This window comes from Nerophis lumbriciformis, linkage group LG19, assembly GCF_033978685.3.
Source record: "Nerophis lumbriciformis linkage group LG19, RoL_Nlum_v2.1, whole genome shotgun sequence".
NCBI classification, from domain to species: domain Eukaryota; kingdom Metazoa; phylum Chordata; class Actinopteri; order Syngnathiformes; family Syngnathidae; genus Nerophis; species Nerophis lumbriciformis.
In genome coordinates, this window is record NC_084566.2 from 22,453,417 (window position 1) to 22,473,194 (window position 19,778).

At 41.2% G+C, this 19,778-nt stretch overlaps 1 protein-coding gene across 1 annotated transcript in view; it reads right to left on the bottom strand.

The window, feature by feature from the left end:
• The window catches only part of pth1r (parathyroid hormone 1 receptor), a 177,998-nt gene that overhangs the window by 48,068 nt on the left and 110,152 nt on the right, over positions 1-19,778 (bottom strand). Inside the window, exon 5 of the mRNA XM_061979280.2 lies at positions 9,476-9,570. Within this exon, the coding sequence (XP_061835264.1) occupies positions 9,476-9,570 (95 nt within the window). The remainder of the gene's footprint in view (positions 1-9,475; positions 9,571-19,778) is intronic.

A 19,778-nucleotide genomic window follows, 5' to 3' on the forward strand; every position in this document is an offset into this window, starting at 1 on the left:
CAGTAGCCAAAATATTAAATATAAAATAAATAAATAAAATAAATAAAATAAATAAAATAAATAAAATAAATAAAATAAATAAAATAAATAAATAAAACCCATGCTTTGTTTTCAATGAATACTTAGGCCTACTGCGCTACTGTATCTTGGTCTAAATAGTTGGCAACACAAAAGAGAAGCAAGATAATTGTGTAACATGGTGGTAGCATCATGGTTTGGGGCTGCTAATGGAAACAGTAATTATAACATGTCCTTTACACACTGTCAACCAGAGTATGATCCCTTCCCTTGGTCAACTGGATCTAAACGATAATAAGGAGTCCGAACGCACATCCAAGACGAGTGAGGTGATGGAGTGGCCAATTATGTCACCTCCAAACCTGAAACTAATTGAGCACCTGTCCTCAAGTGGAACGAAGGGAAAGTGGGGAGCACAAGGTGTCTTAAATGAAGGATTGGAAGAGGATTCTCTCTCAATTCAATCCCCCAGAGATATTAAGGCACTAAATTGGAGTTACTTGCGTGGACTGCTTTTTAAAAACTATGCTGCCATACAAGCTGCCCACTGAAGACTCTAAAGCAGTGGTTCTTAACCTGGGTTCGATCGAATCCTAGGGGTTCAGTGAGTCGGGCTCAGGGGTTCGATGGAGGTCAAGACACATCCGACTCAACGTGTAAATAAAAACTTCTCCCTATCGGCGTATTACGGATACGGCAACAGCAGAAGTCAGACTGATTTGCAGGTGTGTAATTTTTTGTGAGTTTATGCACTGTGTTGGTTTTGTTCTTTGAACAAGGTGATGTTCATGCACGGTTCATTTTGTGCACCAGTAAAAAAACATGGTAACACTTTATAAATAAAGTTGATTTGATTTGATTTGATTTAGTATGGGGAATTCAGCATTAATTAGTTGCTTATTAACATGCAAATTAGTAAAATATTGGCTCTTAACTAGTCATTATTAAGTACTTATTAATGCCTTATTCGGCATGGCCTTGTTATAACCCTAACCCTCTAACCCCGGCCCTAACCAAATAACTCTAAATTAAGTCTTTGTTACTTAGAATATGTTCCCCTAGTGTCCAAATAACTCTAAATTAAGTCTTTGTTACTTAGAATATGTTCCCCATACTAGAGTATTACCAAAAACATATAACTTTGTCTTCCATCCATCCATCCATCCATCTTCTTCCGCTTATCCGAGGTCGGGTCGCGGGGGCAGCAGCCTAAGCAGGGAAGCCCAGACTTCCCTCTCCCCAGCCACTTCGTCCAGCTCCTCCCGGGGGATCCCGAGGCGTTCCCAGGCCAGCCGGGAGACATAGTCTTCCCAACGTGTCCTGGGTCTTCCCCGTGGCCTCCTACCGGTCGGACGTGCCCTAAACACCTCCCGAGGGAGGCGATCGGGTGGCATCCTGACCAGATGCCCGAACCACCTCATCTGGCTCCTCTCGATGTGGAGGAGCAGCTCCTTCTTCACCACAACGGATCGATACAGCGTCCGCATTACTGAAGATGCCGCACCGATCCGCCTGTCGATCTCACGATCCACTCTTCCCTCACTCGTGAACAAGACTCCGAGGTACTTGAACTCCTCCACTTGGGGCAGGGTCTCCTCCCCAACCCGGAGATGGCACTCCACCCTTTTCCGGGCGAGAACCATGGACTCGGACTTGGAGGTGCTGATTCTCATCCCAGTCGCTTCACACTCGGCTGCGAACCGATCCAGCGAGAGCTGGAGATCCTGGCCAGATGAAGCCATCAGGACCACATCATCTGCAAAAAGCAGAGACCTAATCCTGCAGCCACCAAACCGGATCCCCTCAACGCCTTGACTGCGCCTAGAAATTCTGTCCATAAAAGTTATGAACAGAATTGGTGACAAAGGGCAGCCTTGGCGGAGTCCAACCCTCACTGGAAACGTGTCCGACTTACTGCCGGCAATGCGGACCAAGCTCTGACACTGATCATACAGGGAGCGGACCGCCAAAATCAGACAGTCCGATACCCCATACTCTCTGAGCACTCCCCACAGGACTTCCCGAGAGACACGGTCGAATGCCTTCTCCAAGTCCACAAAGCACATGTAGACTGGTTGGGCAAACTCCCATGCACCCTCAAGGACCCTGCCGAGAGTATAGAGCTGGTCCACAGTTCCACGACCAGGACGAAAACCACACTGTTCCTCCTGAATCCGAGGTTCGACTATCCGGCGTAACCTCCTCTCCAGTACACCTGAATAGACCTTACCGGGAAGGCTGAGGAGTGTGATCCCACGATAGTTAGAACACACCCTCCGGTTCCCCTTCTTAAAGAGAGGAACCACCACCCCGGTCTGCCAATCCAGAGGTACCGCCCCCGATGTCCACGCGATGCTGCAGAGTCTTGTCAACCAAGACAGCCCCACAGCATCCAGAGCCTTAAGGAACTCCGGGCTTATCTCATCCACCCCCGGGGCCCTGCCACCGAGGAGCTTTTTAACTACCTCAGCAACCTCATCCCCAGAAATAGAAGAGTCCACCACAGACTCCCCAGGCACTGCTTCCTCATAGGAAGACGTGTTGGTGGGATTGAGGAGGTCTTCGAAGTATTCTCTCCACCGATCCACAACATCCGCAGTCGGTCCAGAATCGCTTCGAAGCCGTCCGGAAGTCGTTTTCCATGGCTTCCCCGAACTCCTCCCATGTCCGAGTTTTTGCCTCCGCAACCGCTGAAGCCGCACACCGCTTGGCCTGTCGGTACCTGTCCGCTGCCTCAGGAGTCCTATGAGCCAAAAGAACCCGATAGGACTCCTTCTTCAGCTTGACGGCATCCCTCACCGTCGGTGTCCACCAACGGGTTCTAGGATTACCGCCACGACAGGCACCAACTACCTTGCGGCCACAGCTCCAATCAGCTGCCTCGACAATAGAGGCGCGGAACATGGTCCACTCGGACTCAATGTCCAGCACCTCCCTCGTGACATGTTCAAAGTTCTTCCGGAGGTGGGAATTGAAACTCTCTTTGACAGGAGACTCTGCCAGACGTTCCCAGCAAACCCTCACAATGCGTTTGGGCCTGCCAGGTCTGTCCGGCATCCGCCCCCACCATCGCAGCCAACTCACCACCAGGTGGTGATCGGTTGAAAGCTCCGCCCCTCTCTTCACCCGAGTGTCCAAAACATGAGGCCGCAAATCCGATGACACAACTACAAAGTCGATCATGGAACTGCGGCCTAGGGTGTCCTGGTGCCAAGTGCACATATCGACACCCTTATGTTTTGAACATAACTTTGTCTTGAATTTGAAAAAACATTTTTTTAATTTTTTTTTCACTAAAGAAGGGTTCGGTGAATGCGCATATGAAACTGGTGGGGTTCGGTACCTCCAACAAGGTCAAGAACCACTGCTCTAAAGCAGAACTATTCCAGGGGCTAAATCCAGCGCAGGAACGACATCATACCTGTCCCTGAGTTTAATTCAAATTTTGGAAACAAACATTTTTGCAGCACATTCCTAAAACCCTATTTAATAGAGGACCTTGTTTTACAGAATAAAACAACTTGCACTGAGCCTAGTCTATAAAATCCGCTACACCTCCCTGATACCGAAGTACATGTCAAACTACTTCCTTAACGTAAATGACCGCCATAATCACAACACCAGGGGGAGCTCCACTAACCACGTTAAACCCAGATTCCGAGATAACAAAGGTCTTAACTCCTTCTCCTTCTATGCCACATCAATATGGAATGCACTCCCAACAGGTGTAAAAGAAAGGGCATCTCTATCCTCCTTCAAAACCGCACTAAAAGAACACCTCCAAGCAACTTCAACCCTAAACTAACAAACTTCCTTTCACATCCTACCTCCCCGGATTGTAGATAATCAAATGTAAATAATCAAATGTAGATACTTATTCTTATGCTCTCTGATCTCTCTCTCTATGTCCACTACTTGCGGTACATATTCTACCAAGTCAGTCCTACACTGTTCCAATGTCCATTTCTCTGATGATGCAATTGTTGATGACTGAAGTGATGATAACAACCAAACCTACCCCCCCCCCCCCCACACACACACCCCGGATTGTAAATAATGTAAATAATTCAATGTATATACTCTGATGTTTATCTTGTGTAATGACTGTATTATGATGATAGTATATATCTGTATCATGACTTAAACAAGTTGAAAAACCATTTAGTGATCAATTGTACGGAATATGTACTGCACGGTGCAATCTACTAATAAAAGTCTCAATCAAAAAAACCTTGGACTACTGTAAACACATTTGTCCTTGCATTGAAAGTTTAATCTAGCTAGTAAACGTACAACACTGGGGTCCAAACTTGTGATATGTATAACTGAGGCGTTCCTCAAGGCACTCCTTTAAGTCCTCTCTTTTTTGGCAGTTACATGTATTTTGACAATGTAATTAATGTAACTCAGGTGTTGCTGTAGCTTGTTTACATCAGGTGCAGTCAGTAGTCATTTATTCAACTTTTTTAGGTATATTTCATATGGTGAGATAAATAAGATTTTCTAGAAAACGAATGGATGGATGGAATGAATTCAGAATGTTTATCATGGTTCTTCTTCTTTGTACTTTATAAACACTTTAAGTTTGAAGCGTTTCTTGAATTGGATCATATTAGTACATTGTTTGATTTCTTTACTTAATCCATTCCATAATTTAATTCCACATACTGATATACTAAAGGTATTAAGTGGTCTTTGCAGTGAGTAATAATCAGTGATGTTGGAAAAAAAAAAGCGAACGTCGTGATGGGTTTTTGAAATTAATGCGCCGCAAAATAGGTAAATACTGAATGTTATTATAAATGTGCCAGTTACAACATTACATACTGTATATACTTACATCATGTTTATCACAGGTGTCAAACTCAAGGCCCGGGGGCCAGATCTGCCTCGCGAAATGGTAATAGTATGCTTTTAATAAAGAATATTTTCTTACTAAACATTTGTTTTTTTTCATTTTGACATTCAAAAGATACATGAGTTCATGCTTATCTTTATATACATATATTTTTAAATGTAATATCTAAGAATGCAACAAAATGTTATCATATTTAAAAAATAAATAAATAAATAAGTACTTGAATATTAGCTTGACTTATGATTTTAAAGCAAGTTATCAAATTGTGCACTGTAAAAATGACAATAGACCTCACGGTAAAATTCTGGCAATTGAGCTGCCAGTTTTTTTTTTTAGAAAAAAAACAACAACTTTGGTACTGTTTGTGTTTACAGTAATACACTATAAAATCAACAACCCTAGATTTGACTGTAAAAGAGTAATTTCCAGTAATATTCCGTAAAAAACTAAAATTCTGTTTTTTTACACTAAAATCTATTTAGTTTTTTTTAAACGAACGTGTCATCCGCGGGGAGCTCAAAGTAAAGCCGCTGCTCCTCCACATCGAGAGGAGCCAGATGAGGTGGTTCGGGCATCTGGTCAGGATGCCACCCGATCGCCTCCCTCGGGAGGTGTTTAGGGCACGTCCGACCGGTAGGAGGCCACGGGGAAGACCCAGGACACGTTGGGAAGACTATGTCTCCCGGCTGGCCTGGGAACGCCTCGGGATCCCCCGGGAGGAGCTGGACGAAGTGGCTGGGGAGAGGGAAGTCTGGGCTTCCCTGCTTAGGCTGCTGCCCCCGCGACCCGACCTCGGATAAGCGGAAGAAGATGGATGGATGGATGGATAAACGAACGTAAAAAAAAGCAAATAATCAAATGCTATATCATGAGCCGAATCCTTATACTTTCTTTATTTAATCATATATTTACAACTGCGATGTGGCCCTCAATGAAAACAAGTTTGACACCCCTGATGTATATACAACCCTGATTGAGGTGTTTGGATGTTTTCAAGGGGTTTATAAGCAGAATAGAGCAACTCCTATTGGCTCAATTGTAAGCAGACTTTTGATCGCATTTATTTAATATTTAAAATGCATTAAAATACAGAAAAGCATTGTCTTACATAGGGATTGTGAATGATAGGCAAAATTCCAAAAGTGCAGTTCCCCTTTAAGATGTCACAATGATTACGTGTGTTGTTGTTTTTTGTCTTGTATATCCAAGTTTACTTTCTGTAAAGTACTCAGAAGTAACATAAATTCTTGTAGCACAGACTTAAATCTTTAGTTTCAGTACTGATCCATAATGAAAGACAGCTAATTTCCTCCCTGACTCGAACATTCTTGACATCTAGCGGGGCTTCCAACACCCAAATATGAAATTGCTGGGCTATAAAAAGCAGAATTGCAAGCACGTGTTGCAAAAGATTGCAAGAAGAGAGAATTTTCAGAGCTTTAAGAACGTACGGTGCATCACCATCATTACTGAATGCAGCTGAGATAGGCTCCAGCGCCCCTCGCGACCCCAAAAGGGACAAGCGGTAGAAAATGGATGGATGGATGAATGAAGTAAAGTCAGCAACATAGTCCCCCTTGCACAAAATAATTATTATTCCTCACATGCCTTTTTATTTACTGAAATATTTGTCAATATTGATTGGAAGTGGTGTGTGGCGACTAATCAATCCCACATTTCCCTGGTGAGAAGGGGAGATAGCTTAGAACAGTGTTTTTCAACCACTGTGACGCAGCACACTAGTGTGCCGTTAGATACAGTCTGGTGTGTCGTGGGGGATTATCTAATTTCACCTATTTGGGTTAAAAATATTTTTTGCAAACCAGTAATTATAGTCTGCAAATGATGTGTTGTTGTTGAGTGTCGGTGCTGTCTAGAGCTCGGCAGAGTAACCGTGTAATACTCTTCCCTATCAGTAGGTTGCAGCCGGTAGCTAATTGCTCTGTAGATGTCGGAAACAGCGGAAGGCAGTGTGCAGGTAAAAAAGTGTCTTAATGCTTAAACCAAAAATAAACATTAGGTGAGTGCCCCTAAGAAAAGGCATTGAAGCTTAGGGAAGGCGATGCAGGACGAAACTAAAACTGAACTGGCTACAAAGTAAACAAAAACCGAATGCTGGACGACAGCAAAGACTTACTGTGGAGCAAAGACGGCGTCCCCAAAGTACATCCAAACATGACATGACAATCAACAATGTCCCCACAAAGAAGGATAAAAACAACTGCAATATTCTTGATTGCTAAAACAAAGTAGATGCAGGAAATATCGCTCAAAGGAAGACATGAAACTGCTACAGGAAAATACCAAAAAAAGAGAAAAAGCTACCAAAATAGGAGCGCAAGACAAGAAGTAAAACACTACACACAGGAAAACAGCAAAAAAGTCCAAATAAGTCAGGGTGTGATGTGACAGGTGGTGACAGTACATCTACTTTGAGACAAGAGCTATGCTTGGTTATGCTTTAAAGTCATATCCAACAATTGCGACAACGACTTTTTACTGTCAACTGAGTTTCGTTTTTTAATGATTTCTGCTGGTGGTGTGCCTCCACATTTTTTCAACGCAAAAAATGTGCCTTGGCTCAAAAAAGGTTGAAAAACACTGGCTTAGAAAACATTAAAGCTGCCGCTGCTGCTGCTGGGGTCTCCTCCAGCTGGCATGTGGCGCTGGAGGGAGCGCTTTCTACAATGCTCAGCCAGAATGTCAGCTGGGCCCCAGGGAGAACGTATTAAAGTCATTTGGTTGGTACATATTGGCGCTGCCAGTTGGGAGCCATCCTAAAGGCCTCCGTGCGGAATGAGAGTCACTCCTGCGGGGAAAACGTCAGTACACGGGCGCCTTTTGCCATTCCTGATGCTTCCTGTGCCTCCCAAATGCAAGGATGATAAATTGCTTCTGAATGAAGCAGGCTGTACTGCATCAACAAGCGACATCAGTGTGTAAAGAATATCACCACATGGGCTCAGGAACTCTTCAGAAACCCACTGTCAGTAACTACAGTTGGTCGCTACATCTGTAAGTGCAAGTTAAAACTCTTCTATGCAAGGCAAAAACCGTTTATCAACAACACCCAGAAACGCCGTCGGCTTCGCTGGGCCTGAGCTCATCTAAGATGGACTGAAAGAAAGTGGAAAAGTTTTCTGTGGTTTGACGAGTCCACATTTCAAATTGTTTTTGGAAACTGTGGACCAAAGAGGAAAAAAAACATCTGGATTGTTATAGGCGCAAAGTTGAAAAGCCAGCATCTGTGATGGTATGGGGGTGTATTAGTGCCCAAGACATGGGTAACTTACACATCTGAAATGCTGAAAGGTACATACAGGTTTTGGAGCAACATATGTTGCCATCCAAGCAACGTTACCATGGGCGCCCCTGCTTATTTCAGCAAGACAATGCCAAGCCACGTGTTACATCGGCAGGCCGATATTATCGGCCGATAAATGCTTTAAAATGTAATATCAGAAATTATCGGTATCGTTTTTTAAATTATCAGTATCATTTTAATATCGGCCGATAAATGCTTTAAAATGTAATATCGGAAATTATCGGTATCGTTTTTTTTTATTATCGGTATCGTTTTTTTTGTTTTTGTTTTTATTAGATCAACATAAAAAACACAAGATACACTTACCATTAGTGCACCAACCCAAAAAACCTCTCTCCCTCATTTACACTCATTCACACTCATTCACACCCATTCACACAAAAGGGTTGTTTCTTTCTGTTATTAATATTGTGGTTCCTACATTATATATCAATATATATCAATACAGTCTGCAAGGGATACAGTCCGTAAGCACACATGATTGTGCGTGCTGCTGGTCCACTAATAGTACTAACGTTTAACAGTTAATTTGACTAATTTTCATTAATTACTAGTTTCTATGTAACAGTTTTTATATTGATTTACTTTCTTTTTTATTCAAGAAAATGTTTTTAATTTATTTATTTTATTTTATTTTATTAATATTTAAAAAAAGGACCTTATCTTCACCATTCCTGGTTGTCCAAATTAGGCATAATAATGTGTTAATTCCACGACTGTATATATCAGTATCGGTTGATATCGGTATCGGTAATTAAAGAGATGGACAATATCGGAATATCGGATATCGGCAAAAAGCCATTATCGGACATCCCAACCGAAAATAGGATGTATCACTGTATTGTATTTAAGCTAATGGTTTGGTTTTTGTTTTGAACATGCATTCAAATGCTGCCTTTGTGTATTTTCAGTAGAGAAAATAAAAGAAGCACAAAGTGGCTAAATGTCAGACAAAGAAGCCCTGAGGCACACACATGCTCTCAAACACACGCATTAAACGTTGCTAAAAGTCAAAGGTAGCTTTTACTACCTATTGCATGTTGTATGTTGACACAAAACACACTGGAATGTGTATTTTAGGATCAAACTAATACATTATACTCCTCTCCACCGTGTTTAATATGCATACTGTAGTACCGTGACCTCCATTTTAGACTTCCTGTCTCTCTAATTGCTTCAACCTCCCTTCCTGACACTCTGCCTCTATCCACACTTGTCTCTGGGGAGGCTTTTGGCGTGAGCGATCGAAAATGACAGCAACGGCATTGACCTACCGGAAATATCCCAAGATGACCACCGCCACCACGAGAGACCCCAGAGAGACGGAGTAGCCCACGGTGTAGATGAGGTACAAGCGGTGGAAGACGTCCTGTTGGGAAAACGTAATTGGTTAGCACAATAGCAAGAGTAACAAACCAGATACCAATCAATGAGGGTCAAAAAGCCTTAGAGGCGAGTGTCGTTAGGGCCACATCTGTCACTTTATGAAGCGTTGAATTTCACAGTGGCCTGGCGAGCAGAGTCTCACACCATGGGGATGACATTTGAAGGTAATGTTGCAGATGATGCTGTGGTTATGTGTCCGAGGTATTCACGCCGATGTAATGAGATTGAGCTAAATTATGAACAACTCATAGGCCATCGTTACAGCATCAAAGCACATACTGAATGTAACTATATTTAGTATGTACATACTGAGAACCATACAATGAACCAATTTCTTTCGACTCAACAAAAGACACACAAAAGGTGCTTTGGAGGATAAATGTACAAACCCCCAAACCAGTGAAGTTGGCAGGTTGTGTAAATCGTAAAAAAAAAATAGAATACGATGATTTACAAATCCTTTTCAACCAATATTCAATTGAATAGACTGCAAAGACAAGACACTGAACGTTCTTACTGGTAAACTTGAATTTTTTTGCAAATATTAGCTCATTTGGAATTTAATGCCTGCAACATGTTTCAAAAAAGCTGGCACAAGTGGCAAAAAAGACTGAGAAAGTTTAGGAATAGTCATCAAACACTTATTTGGAACATCCCACAGGTGAACAGGCTAATTGGGAACAGGTGGGTGCCATGATTGGGTATAAAAGCAGCTTCTGCGAAATGCTCAGTCATTCACAAACAAGAATGAGGCGAGGGTCACCACTTTGTGAACAAATGCGTGAGCAAATTGTCGAACAGTTTAAGAACAACATTTCTCAATGAGCTATTGCAAGGAATTTAGGGATTTCACCATCTACGGTCTGTAATATCATCAAAAGGTTCAGAGAATCAGGAGAAATCACTGCACGTAAAATGGGATGTCCGTGACCTTCGATCCCTTAAGCGGTACTGCATCAAAAAGCGACATCAGTGTGTAAAGGATATCACCACATGGGCTCAGGAACACTTCAGAAAACCACTGTCAGTAACTACAGTTGGTCGCTACATCTGTAAGTGCAAGTTAAAACTATACTTTGCAAAGCAAAAAGCCATTAATCAACAACACCCAGAAACACCGCCGGCTTCTTTGGGCCCGAGCTCATCTAAGATGGACTGATGCAAAGTGGAAAAGTGCTCTGTGGTCTGACGAGTCCACATTTCAAATTGTTTTCGGAAACCCTGGATGTTGTGTTCTCCGGACCAAAGAGGAAAAGAACCATCCGGAACTGTTATAGGCGCAAAGTTCAAAAGCCAGCATCTGTGATGGTATGGGGTTGTAATAGTTCCCAAGGCAAGGGTAACTTACACATCTGTGAAGGCACCAGTAATTCTGAAAGGTACATACAGGTTTTGGAGCAACATATGTTGCCATCCAAGCAACGTTACCATGGACGCCCCTGCTTATTTCAGCAAGACAATGCCAAGCCACATTCTGCACGTGTTACAACAGTGTGGCTTTGTAGTAAAAGAGTGCGGGTACTAGACTGGCCTGCCTGTAGTCCAGATCCGTCTACCATTGAAAATGTGTGGCGTATTATGAAGCGTAAAATACGACAACGGAGACCCTGGACTGTTGAACAACTTAAGCTGTACATCAAGCAAGAATGGGAAAGAATTTGACCCGAAAAGATTAAAAAATTGGTCTCCTCAGTTCCCAAACGTTTACTGAGTGTTGATAAAAGGAAAGGCCATGTAACACAGTGGTAAAAATGCCCCTGTGCCAACTTTTTTGCAATGTGTTGCTGCCATTAAATTCTCAGTTAATGATTTTTTGCAAATTAATAATTTGTTTCTCAGTTCGAACATTAAATATCTTGTTTGTGCAGTCTATTCAATTGAATATAAGTTGAAAAGGATTTGCAAATCATTGTATTCTGTTTTTATTTACCAATGTGCCAATTTCACTGGTTTTGGGTTTTGTAATACATATCACCAGACAAATGGTCAATGACTTCTAGACAATCAGTTGCTCGGCCAAATTACCCTTTGTTGCCCTATCTTGCTCAAATTTCCCACTCATGTGCATGTCAATCCCCTAAAGGTGTGTACCGAATTTGGTGGGGATTCAGTTAAACATACTAAAGTTTCAGTGGTTGGGTTTGTGGAGCGAATCCAGCAGTTGGGCAAATTTCAAGTCTATCCGACTTTGGAGTTAAACTTTGAGGTATAATAACTGTTGGGGATGAGTGTCAGGTTCTAACACTGATGACATCTATTAAACAAGACAAGAAGCAAGGACTTAAATAGAGACAGAATTCACTTTAGCTCAATTGAGGAGAAACACGTAGACACTGTACCCTTGCACAGTGTCGCCCCATGCTCTGACGAAAGATTGTACGCCTCCTCTTTTATTTGGACTTTTCCTGATTACATGGCAACAGCTGTTTCTAAGGGAGGGGGGTCGTAAACAGCCATCACCTTTAGTTACAAAACAGTTTGGCAGCGTCTTCTCTCCGTCATCTTTGTTGTAGCGGTGTAGCGTGCAATGACGGGAGTGGAAGACGTGTCAAAAGATGGAGCTAACTGTTTTAATGACATTTAGACTTCTTTTACATCAATAACGGAGCAGCATCTCCTCATCCAGAAACAACAACAAGGCCAGAAATGTGTCCTGTAAAAAAACGTCCGACCGGAACTCTCTAATAACTAAAGTTCCTTGGGTGAATAATGTAAACTCACTACACCGGTATGTTTTAGTGCTTTCATGGCGAGTTTACTGACCGATATAAGTAAGAACTTTACGCCACTTTATATTAGAAATGGCAACAGCGGAGGATGAATGTCCCATAACAAGAAGATAGAGTAAAAGAAGAAGATTATCGACTACGGTGTTGGCGTGGACTACAAAGGCGGATTTTTCAGGACATATGCAGATCTCAAATACAGATCAGCAGCTTTCTGACCGTCTCATCCGTATTTGCCGTTTTGTGGGCTGGTCCTATTTACGTGACCGTGTCTTCCCCTCGCCAGCCATGTTGTAGTTTTTAGCGCTTCCATACGGAGTCTACTGACATGTATAAGTTCGAATTGTATGCTATTTTATATTAGAAATGGCAATAATGGAAGATGCATGTGAATGTACGAGCCAGTCTGCCCCACAACAGGAGTATGTGAAGTGAAGTGAATTATATATATATAGCGCTTTTCTCTAGTGACTCAAAGCGCTTTACATAGTGAAACCCAATATCTAAGTTACATTTAAACCAATGTTGGTGGCACTGGGAGCAGGTGGGTAAAGTGTCTTGCCCAAGGACACAACGGCAGTGACTAGGATGGCAGAAGCTGGGATTGAACCTGGAACCCTCAAGTTGCTGCCACTGCCACTCTACCAATCGAGCTATACCACCCCAGACAAAAAGAAGGAGTTTATTGACTACAATGGCGGACTCGCGCAAAGCCCTTTGGCTGAAACTTGACCATATATGGAGATATCCGCTCACATCAGCAACGGAAAGAATGTGACACATTTAGCAATTTCCAAACGGCTCGTTTTTGAGGAAGAATAAAAAAAAAGGCAAGATTGTTGCGTTGTAGCGATGGTTGTGTTACCAGGATGCGAAAAGACGGGAAGTGGCAGAAGCAGCGTACAGGTAAGATTCTTTTAATCTAATAGGGCAAGATACAAAACAAAGCGTGCCACTGAGAAGTGGACGAAAAGCTTAAGTGATAACTTAAGCGGTATAGCTCGGTTGGTAGAGCGGCCGTGCCAGCAACTTGAGGGTTGCATGTTCGATCCCCGCTTCCGTCATCCTAGTCACTGCTGTTGTGTCCTTGGGCAAGACACTTTACCCACCTGCTCTCAGTGCCACCCACACTGGTTTAAATGTAACTTAGATATTGGGTTTCACTATGTAAAGCGCTTTGAGTCACTAGAGAAAAGCGCTATATAAATATAATTCACTTCACTTCACTTAGAAATTGTTGAACACAGCACAACACTTAAAAAAAGAACAAAGAGAACCAACGTAATTGTGGCCAGCGGCGATCAATGGACCTGCGAGTGACGCGGGTATTTGAAGCTCTCTTATTCGCGGTCAGGAGCAAGTGAGCCCCCTGATCACTAATCAGAGGCAGGTGAAATTAATCAGCGCTTCTAATGACGAGAAAGGGTAACTAAAGAGGGAAGAAGCCCTGTCAACAGAAATAGACCTCAAATATAAGAAAGTTATAGCCAAAAGAAAATAGATTTAAGATTTAGATTTAAGATTTAGATTTGACATTCAGATTTAGATTTAACATCTAAAGTCAACATTTAATCTAAACTTACATGTGATGAAAATAAGTTAAATGTGAGCAAAGTGAGCTAAATGTGAGAAATATATCTGCTTGAAAAGTGTGACTGCACTTTTACATTCGTCACCCCAAACAAGGGTGGTGTTTTTTCATCAACGTCATTGTGGGTTTCCTTCTTCTTTTTTTACTGGTATAAAGCACTTGGTGTGTCAATTAGCCTGTGCATGAAAAGTGATACATAAATAATGTTTGATTGATTGAATGTACAAATTGTGTCAAAGTAGAATTTGGGGGGACAAAAACAATTCACAGGGCCCCACTCTTTAATACTGTAGACTGAAAGCATCTGTTCTATCAAGATGTTGTTTACTTCCTGCTAAAACTAACACTTTTGACAAAATGTTTGTTTACGATGTTTCCGTCTATTTCAGCACTTGTTGCTGCTTCTATCTCCCTAAAGTGAGCGCGGATCACTCGGCTGAAAACTGCCATAATAGTTCCATTTGAAGCACAACAAGATGAATTTGGAATATCACACGTGCTCTACAGTACATGCCAATCTAAGATGCCCTGCAAGGTTATACTGCAGCAAGTTTTAAAAAAAAACAGAGAATTTCGATATCCTGGAGGTCCAACTTGAGTTTGATCAGCATGAGCGACGAAAGCAGTGAAGTGGAACACCGACTGTGAGTCTTTATGAGCAATCATCCATGCAGCTGAAATCATGCTCGAAGAAAACCTTTTATAGCAAGGCTGCAGAGGAATCGTACATAATACAGAATGGTGAAAAAAAGGATGGATTTTTTTATTTATTATAGATTACAGAATGGTGTAGAAATAGTGTGAAAAGGACTATAATTCTATCAGGGTTTCTACAGTATCAACACATTTTTAATGTTGTTTTAGTGCCACTTAAAAATGTTTGGTAACACTTTAGTATGGGGAACATATCAACCATTAACTAAATGCTTATTAACTGTCAGAGTTTGTAGGTGCCGAACCCCAAGATGCAGAGAAGGCGGAAGGCATTGTGCGGGAAAACAAGATTTAATGTTTATAAAATAAAGTAAAAACACAAACCAGGAACTAGGAACAGGAAACAGGATGCCAGGGAAACAAGAACTGGGAGACGAGGAACAAAAAGACAGCAGACTACAAACAGCTACAGAATATAGCTTACCGCTACCGCATCCAGCTACACTGACAACGACAAGTAGAAATGACAATGATCCAGCACTGACTGGAGGGGAAGGCAGGTTTAAAATAGCAGCTGGCTGATTGACACCAGGTGTGGCCAGGTGCCAATCAGCCACAGCTGAGGGGACACAGCACTCAGGGAGACAAGTAGGAAATAAAGACAAAATAAAAGTGCTGGACAGAAAACTAAGACAAACGCAGAGAAAAAACTAAAACACAGTCAAACTGTCAGGGACAAGCCTGACATTAACATGCAAATTAGTAACATATTGGCTGATAATTAGTCATTATTAAGTACTTATTAATGCCTTATTCAGCATGGCCTTATTATACAACCAGTAAGCCATTAAAGGGGAACATTATCACCAGACCTATGTAAGCGTCAATATATACCTTGATGTTGCAGAAAAAAGACCATATATTTTTTTAACCGATTTCCGAACTCTAAATGGGTGAATTTTGGCGAATTAAACGCCTTTCTATTATCCGCTCTCGGAGCGATGACGTCACAACGTGACGTCACATCGGGAAGCAATCCGCCATTTTCTCACTTTCGTCGGTGTGTTGTCGGAGGGTGTAACAACACGAACAGGGACGGATTCAAGTTGCACCAGTGGCAAGAAATTGGACGAAATTTGTTCAAAATACGAGGCTGTGGGGAAAGCCGACGAAATGGTCAGTCGTTTGTTCCGCACACTTTACCGACGAAAGCTATGCTACGACAGAGATGGCAAGAATGTGTGGATATCCTGCGACACTCAAAGCAGATGCTGACATCAACTCCAAAACTGGACAGATCAGCTTTCAGGAAAAGAGAGCGGATAAGGGTATGTCTACAGAATATATTAATTGATGAAAACTTTATTCATTACTCGCGGTTTTACGTAAATTATTATACATAAACTGTGTTTACCAATAATTTAGCTTAAAAACATTTATTTTTTTCAATCATTCGAGTACATTCGGGTAGTCTTGTGTATTGCAGTATTTTGTGTCCATTTAGGTATGGTTAACCTGAGTGCTGAAATCGTGGAAAAATATATGTTCTTAGCGCGCCTGAAATGGGCTGTCTGCACTCTCAAAGTGCATGTTGTTGCCAAATGTATTTCATATGCTGTAAACCTAGTTCATAGTTGTTAGTTTCCTTTAATGCCAAACAAACACATACCAATCGTTGGTTGGAAGGCGATCGCCGAATTCGTCCTCGCTTTCTCCCGTGTCGCTGGCTGTCGTGTCGTTTTTGTCGGTTTCGCTTGCATACGGTTCAAACTGATATAGCTCAATAGCTTCAGTTTCTTCTTCAATTTCGTTTTCGCTACCTGCCTCCACACTACAACCATCCGTTTCAATACATGCGTAATCTGTTGAATCGCTTAAGCCGCTGAAATCCGAGTCTGAATCCGAGCTAATGTCGCAATACCTTGCTGTTCTATCTGCCATATTTGTTTGTATTGGCATCACTGTGTGACGTCACAGGAAAATGGACGGGTGTATATAACGATGGTTAAAATCAGGCACTTTGAAGCTTTTTTTTAGGGATATTGTGTGATGGGTAACATTTTGAAAAAAACTTCGAAAAATAAAATAAGCCACTGGGAACTGATTTTTAATGGTTTTAATCCTTCTGAAATTGTGATAATGTTCCCCTTTAAGTAAGAGTCTTCCCTAACCCTAACCCCTACCATAACCCTAACCCTACCCCTAACCTTATGTTAATAAGCAACTAATTAATGGTTCATATGTTCCCCATACTGAAGTGTTTTAATGCCATGTCCTACTGCAGACAATACATAGTCAAAAGCCTACAACTGTCTGCATATACACAATTGTAAGTATTTGACAATGATAACAGTTGAACTGTTTAGATTAACTGTTACTATCTAGTGAATTAGAATTGACTCACAAGACTGTTTCATCTGAGAGTGTTTTTGTATTTATTTTAGGGCTGTCAACTTTAATGGGTTAACGCATGTGATTAATAAAAATAAAGTATTGCGTTATCAAATATGAATGATGATTATTCACTTCAAAACGGAACATTAGATAAAACCAGTGTAACTTGTTGGTATTGCAGCTGCAAACGTTCTTATCATCGGCGCATATCAAGTTTAAAATACCATCTTAAAGCGAAACACGTACTCGAGCATGGCGCCAACAGTGTTGGCAACGGGCAACGAGCGACAAATCGAATTCCTTTTTTGTGTCTTGGAGACTCTGAGGTGAAAGCAGGCAGCAGTCGCCGTCCTCAGCGAGCAGTGACGGGTGCTGTCAGTCAACAACACCTTGGAGAGGCACAAGTACAACAAGGATGAACCGACAATACTACACCAACAAAGAGCATCAACTTGCAACCACAGACTAGTTGTGAATTATTTTTGCTTCCTGGAGAACATCGGACTTCTGCAAGTAATCACAACAAGCCGGGGTCACATCGTGCTGAAAAAAGAGATCAGTCATCTGAAAAAGGTAAACAAGCTTGTTTGTTTCAACAACTGTTTAAACTAAAGAAGAGTAAATGGTGCTAAGTTGTTAAGTTGTTTTATGAGTGTGTTTTAGAGATGTCCGATAATATCGGACTGCCGATATTATCGGCCGATAAATGCTTTAAAATGTAATATCGGAAATTATCGGTATCAGTTTCAAAATTATCGGTATCGGTTTCGAAAAGTAGAATTTATGACTTTTTAAAACGCCGCTGACGTAGGGAGAAGTACAGAGCGCCAATAAACCTTAAAGGCACTGCCTTTTTTGTGCCGGCCCAGTCACATAATATCCACGGCTTTTCACACACACAAGTGAATGCAAAGCATACTTGCTCAACAGCCATACAGGTCACACTGAGAGTGGCCGTATAAACAACTTTAACACTGTTACAAATATGTGCCACACTGTGAACCCACACCAAACAAGAATGATAAACACATTTCGGGAGAACATCCGCACCGTAACACAACATAAACACAACACAACAAATACCCAGAACCCCTTGCAGCACTAACTCTTCCGAGACGCTACAATATACACTTTGCCCCCACAAAATAATAATTAGTTGATCAATATAATATACCCAGAAGTCATTTTTTAATATGTTATTTCTTTAAAACATGCTGTAGAAATGCATATCCTCTGAAAATATGCCTTATTTATAATAGCCACAAACTGGAGGGTACTTTTTTAATCAGGATACAATTCAAACATTTGTTGAAAGACTTCATTGAATAATACATTAAGTTAAAGTTAAAGTACCACTGATAGTCACACACACACTAGGTGTGGTGAAATTACTCTCTGCATTTGACCCATCCCCTTGTTCCACCCTAGGAGGTGAGGGGAGCAGTGAGCAGCAGCGGTGGCCGCACTCGGGAATTAACATCATACTAGGAATGCAAATGAGGCATGTGTTTGGAAATAGATGACTGATTTATACATTTTAGAAAAAGACACATCATGTGTATCCTTTAAATGCATTATTACAAATAAGCTGAGTCAATTTAACATCTTGAATTAAATGTATTTTACACCCTCACGGTTGTTTAAAATGGGTACAGTAGATAGCAAAATGTGTATAAAATGTTGGGCGGCTGAAGGAACTCTTGCTGATTTACTGTAGGAATGTCAGAAAATTGTGAGTTGTGGTCTTGTGAGAATTGTTTTGTACACTGCAAAATGTCAGTGTTCAAAAACAAGAATAAAAAATACAAAAATTGGGGGTATTTTATTTGAACTAAGCAAAATTATCTGCCAATAGAACAAGAAAATGTGGCTTGGCAAGACTTTCCAAAACAAGTAAAATCAGCTAACCTCAATGAACCCAAAAATACCTTAAAATAAGTATACTCTCACTAATAACAACTGTACTACTATATTAGTACGTATTTTCTATTGTTTCATTGAAAATAAAACAGCAAAGTCCATTTGGCTGTCATCTGTTTTAATATGAGACACAATTGTGTCAAAGTCATGATTTTTTTTCCATGCTTGAAATAAGAAATTATTACCGTATTTTTCGGACTATAAGTCACAGTTTTTTTCATAGTTTGGCCGGGCTCCAGTGCGACTTATATATGTTTTTTTCCTTTTTTATTATGCATTTTCGGCAGGTGCGACTTATACTCCGGTGCAACTTATACTCCGAAAAATACGGTACTTTAAGAAAGTAGTTTTATACTTGTGAGTGTTGATGACACAGCTTTGCAACAGTTGATATTCTAGTTTCAAGCATGTTTTACTCAATATAGGTCTTAAAATCTCAGCAACAAGCTGTAACATCTTACTGAGATCATTTAGGACCAAAACCCTTAAAACAAGTAAAACACTCTAACATAAAATCTGCTTAGTGAGAAGAATGATCTTATCAGACAGAAAATAAGCAAATATCACCCTTATTTGAGATATTTATTCTTACTTAGATTTCAGTTTTTGCAGTGTAGGAGGTGCCTGCGCCACAAGAACTGGTAATGTTAGCCAAGTTCGCTCATGTGTTGAACTGCAGACTGAAATAAAGGAGTCGTGTATGAAACAAGCTCAGCTTCCTTATTGAAGGAAGCACCCTCAGAGCAGTTTCATTTTGCCGTAATGAGGCAGCACTTTCAATTTGAAAGCCGCAGCCGAAGTAAAGAAACACACAGACAGACGTAGTAATGTATCAATGTTAATGAGTTCATTTTCATTTCACCGTTCGGTTGATTGACTTAGTACTATCAGCCCAGTCCTAACATT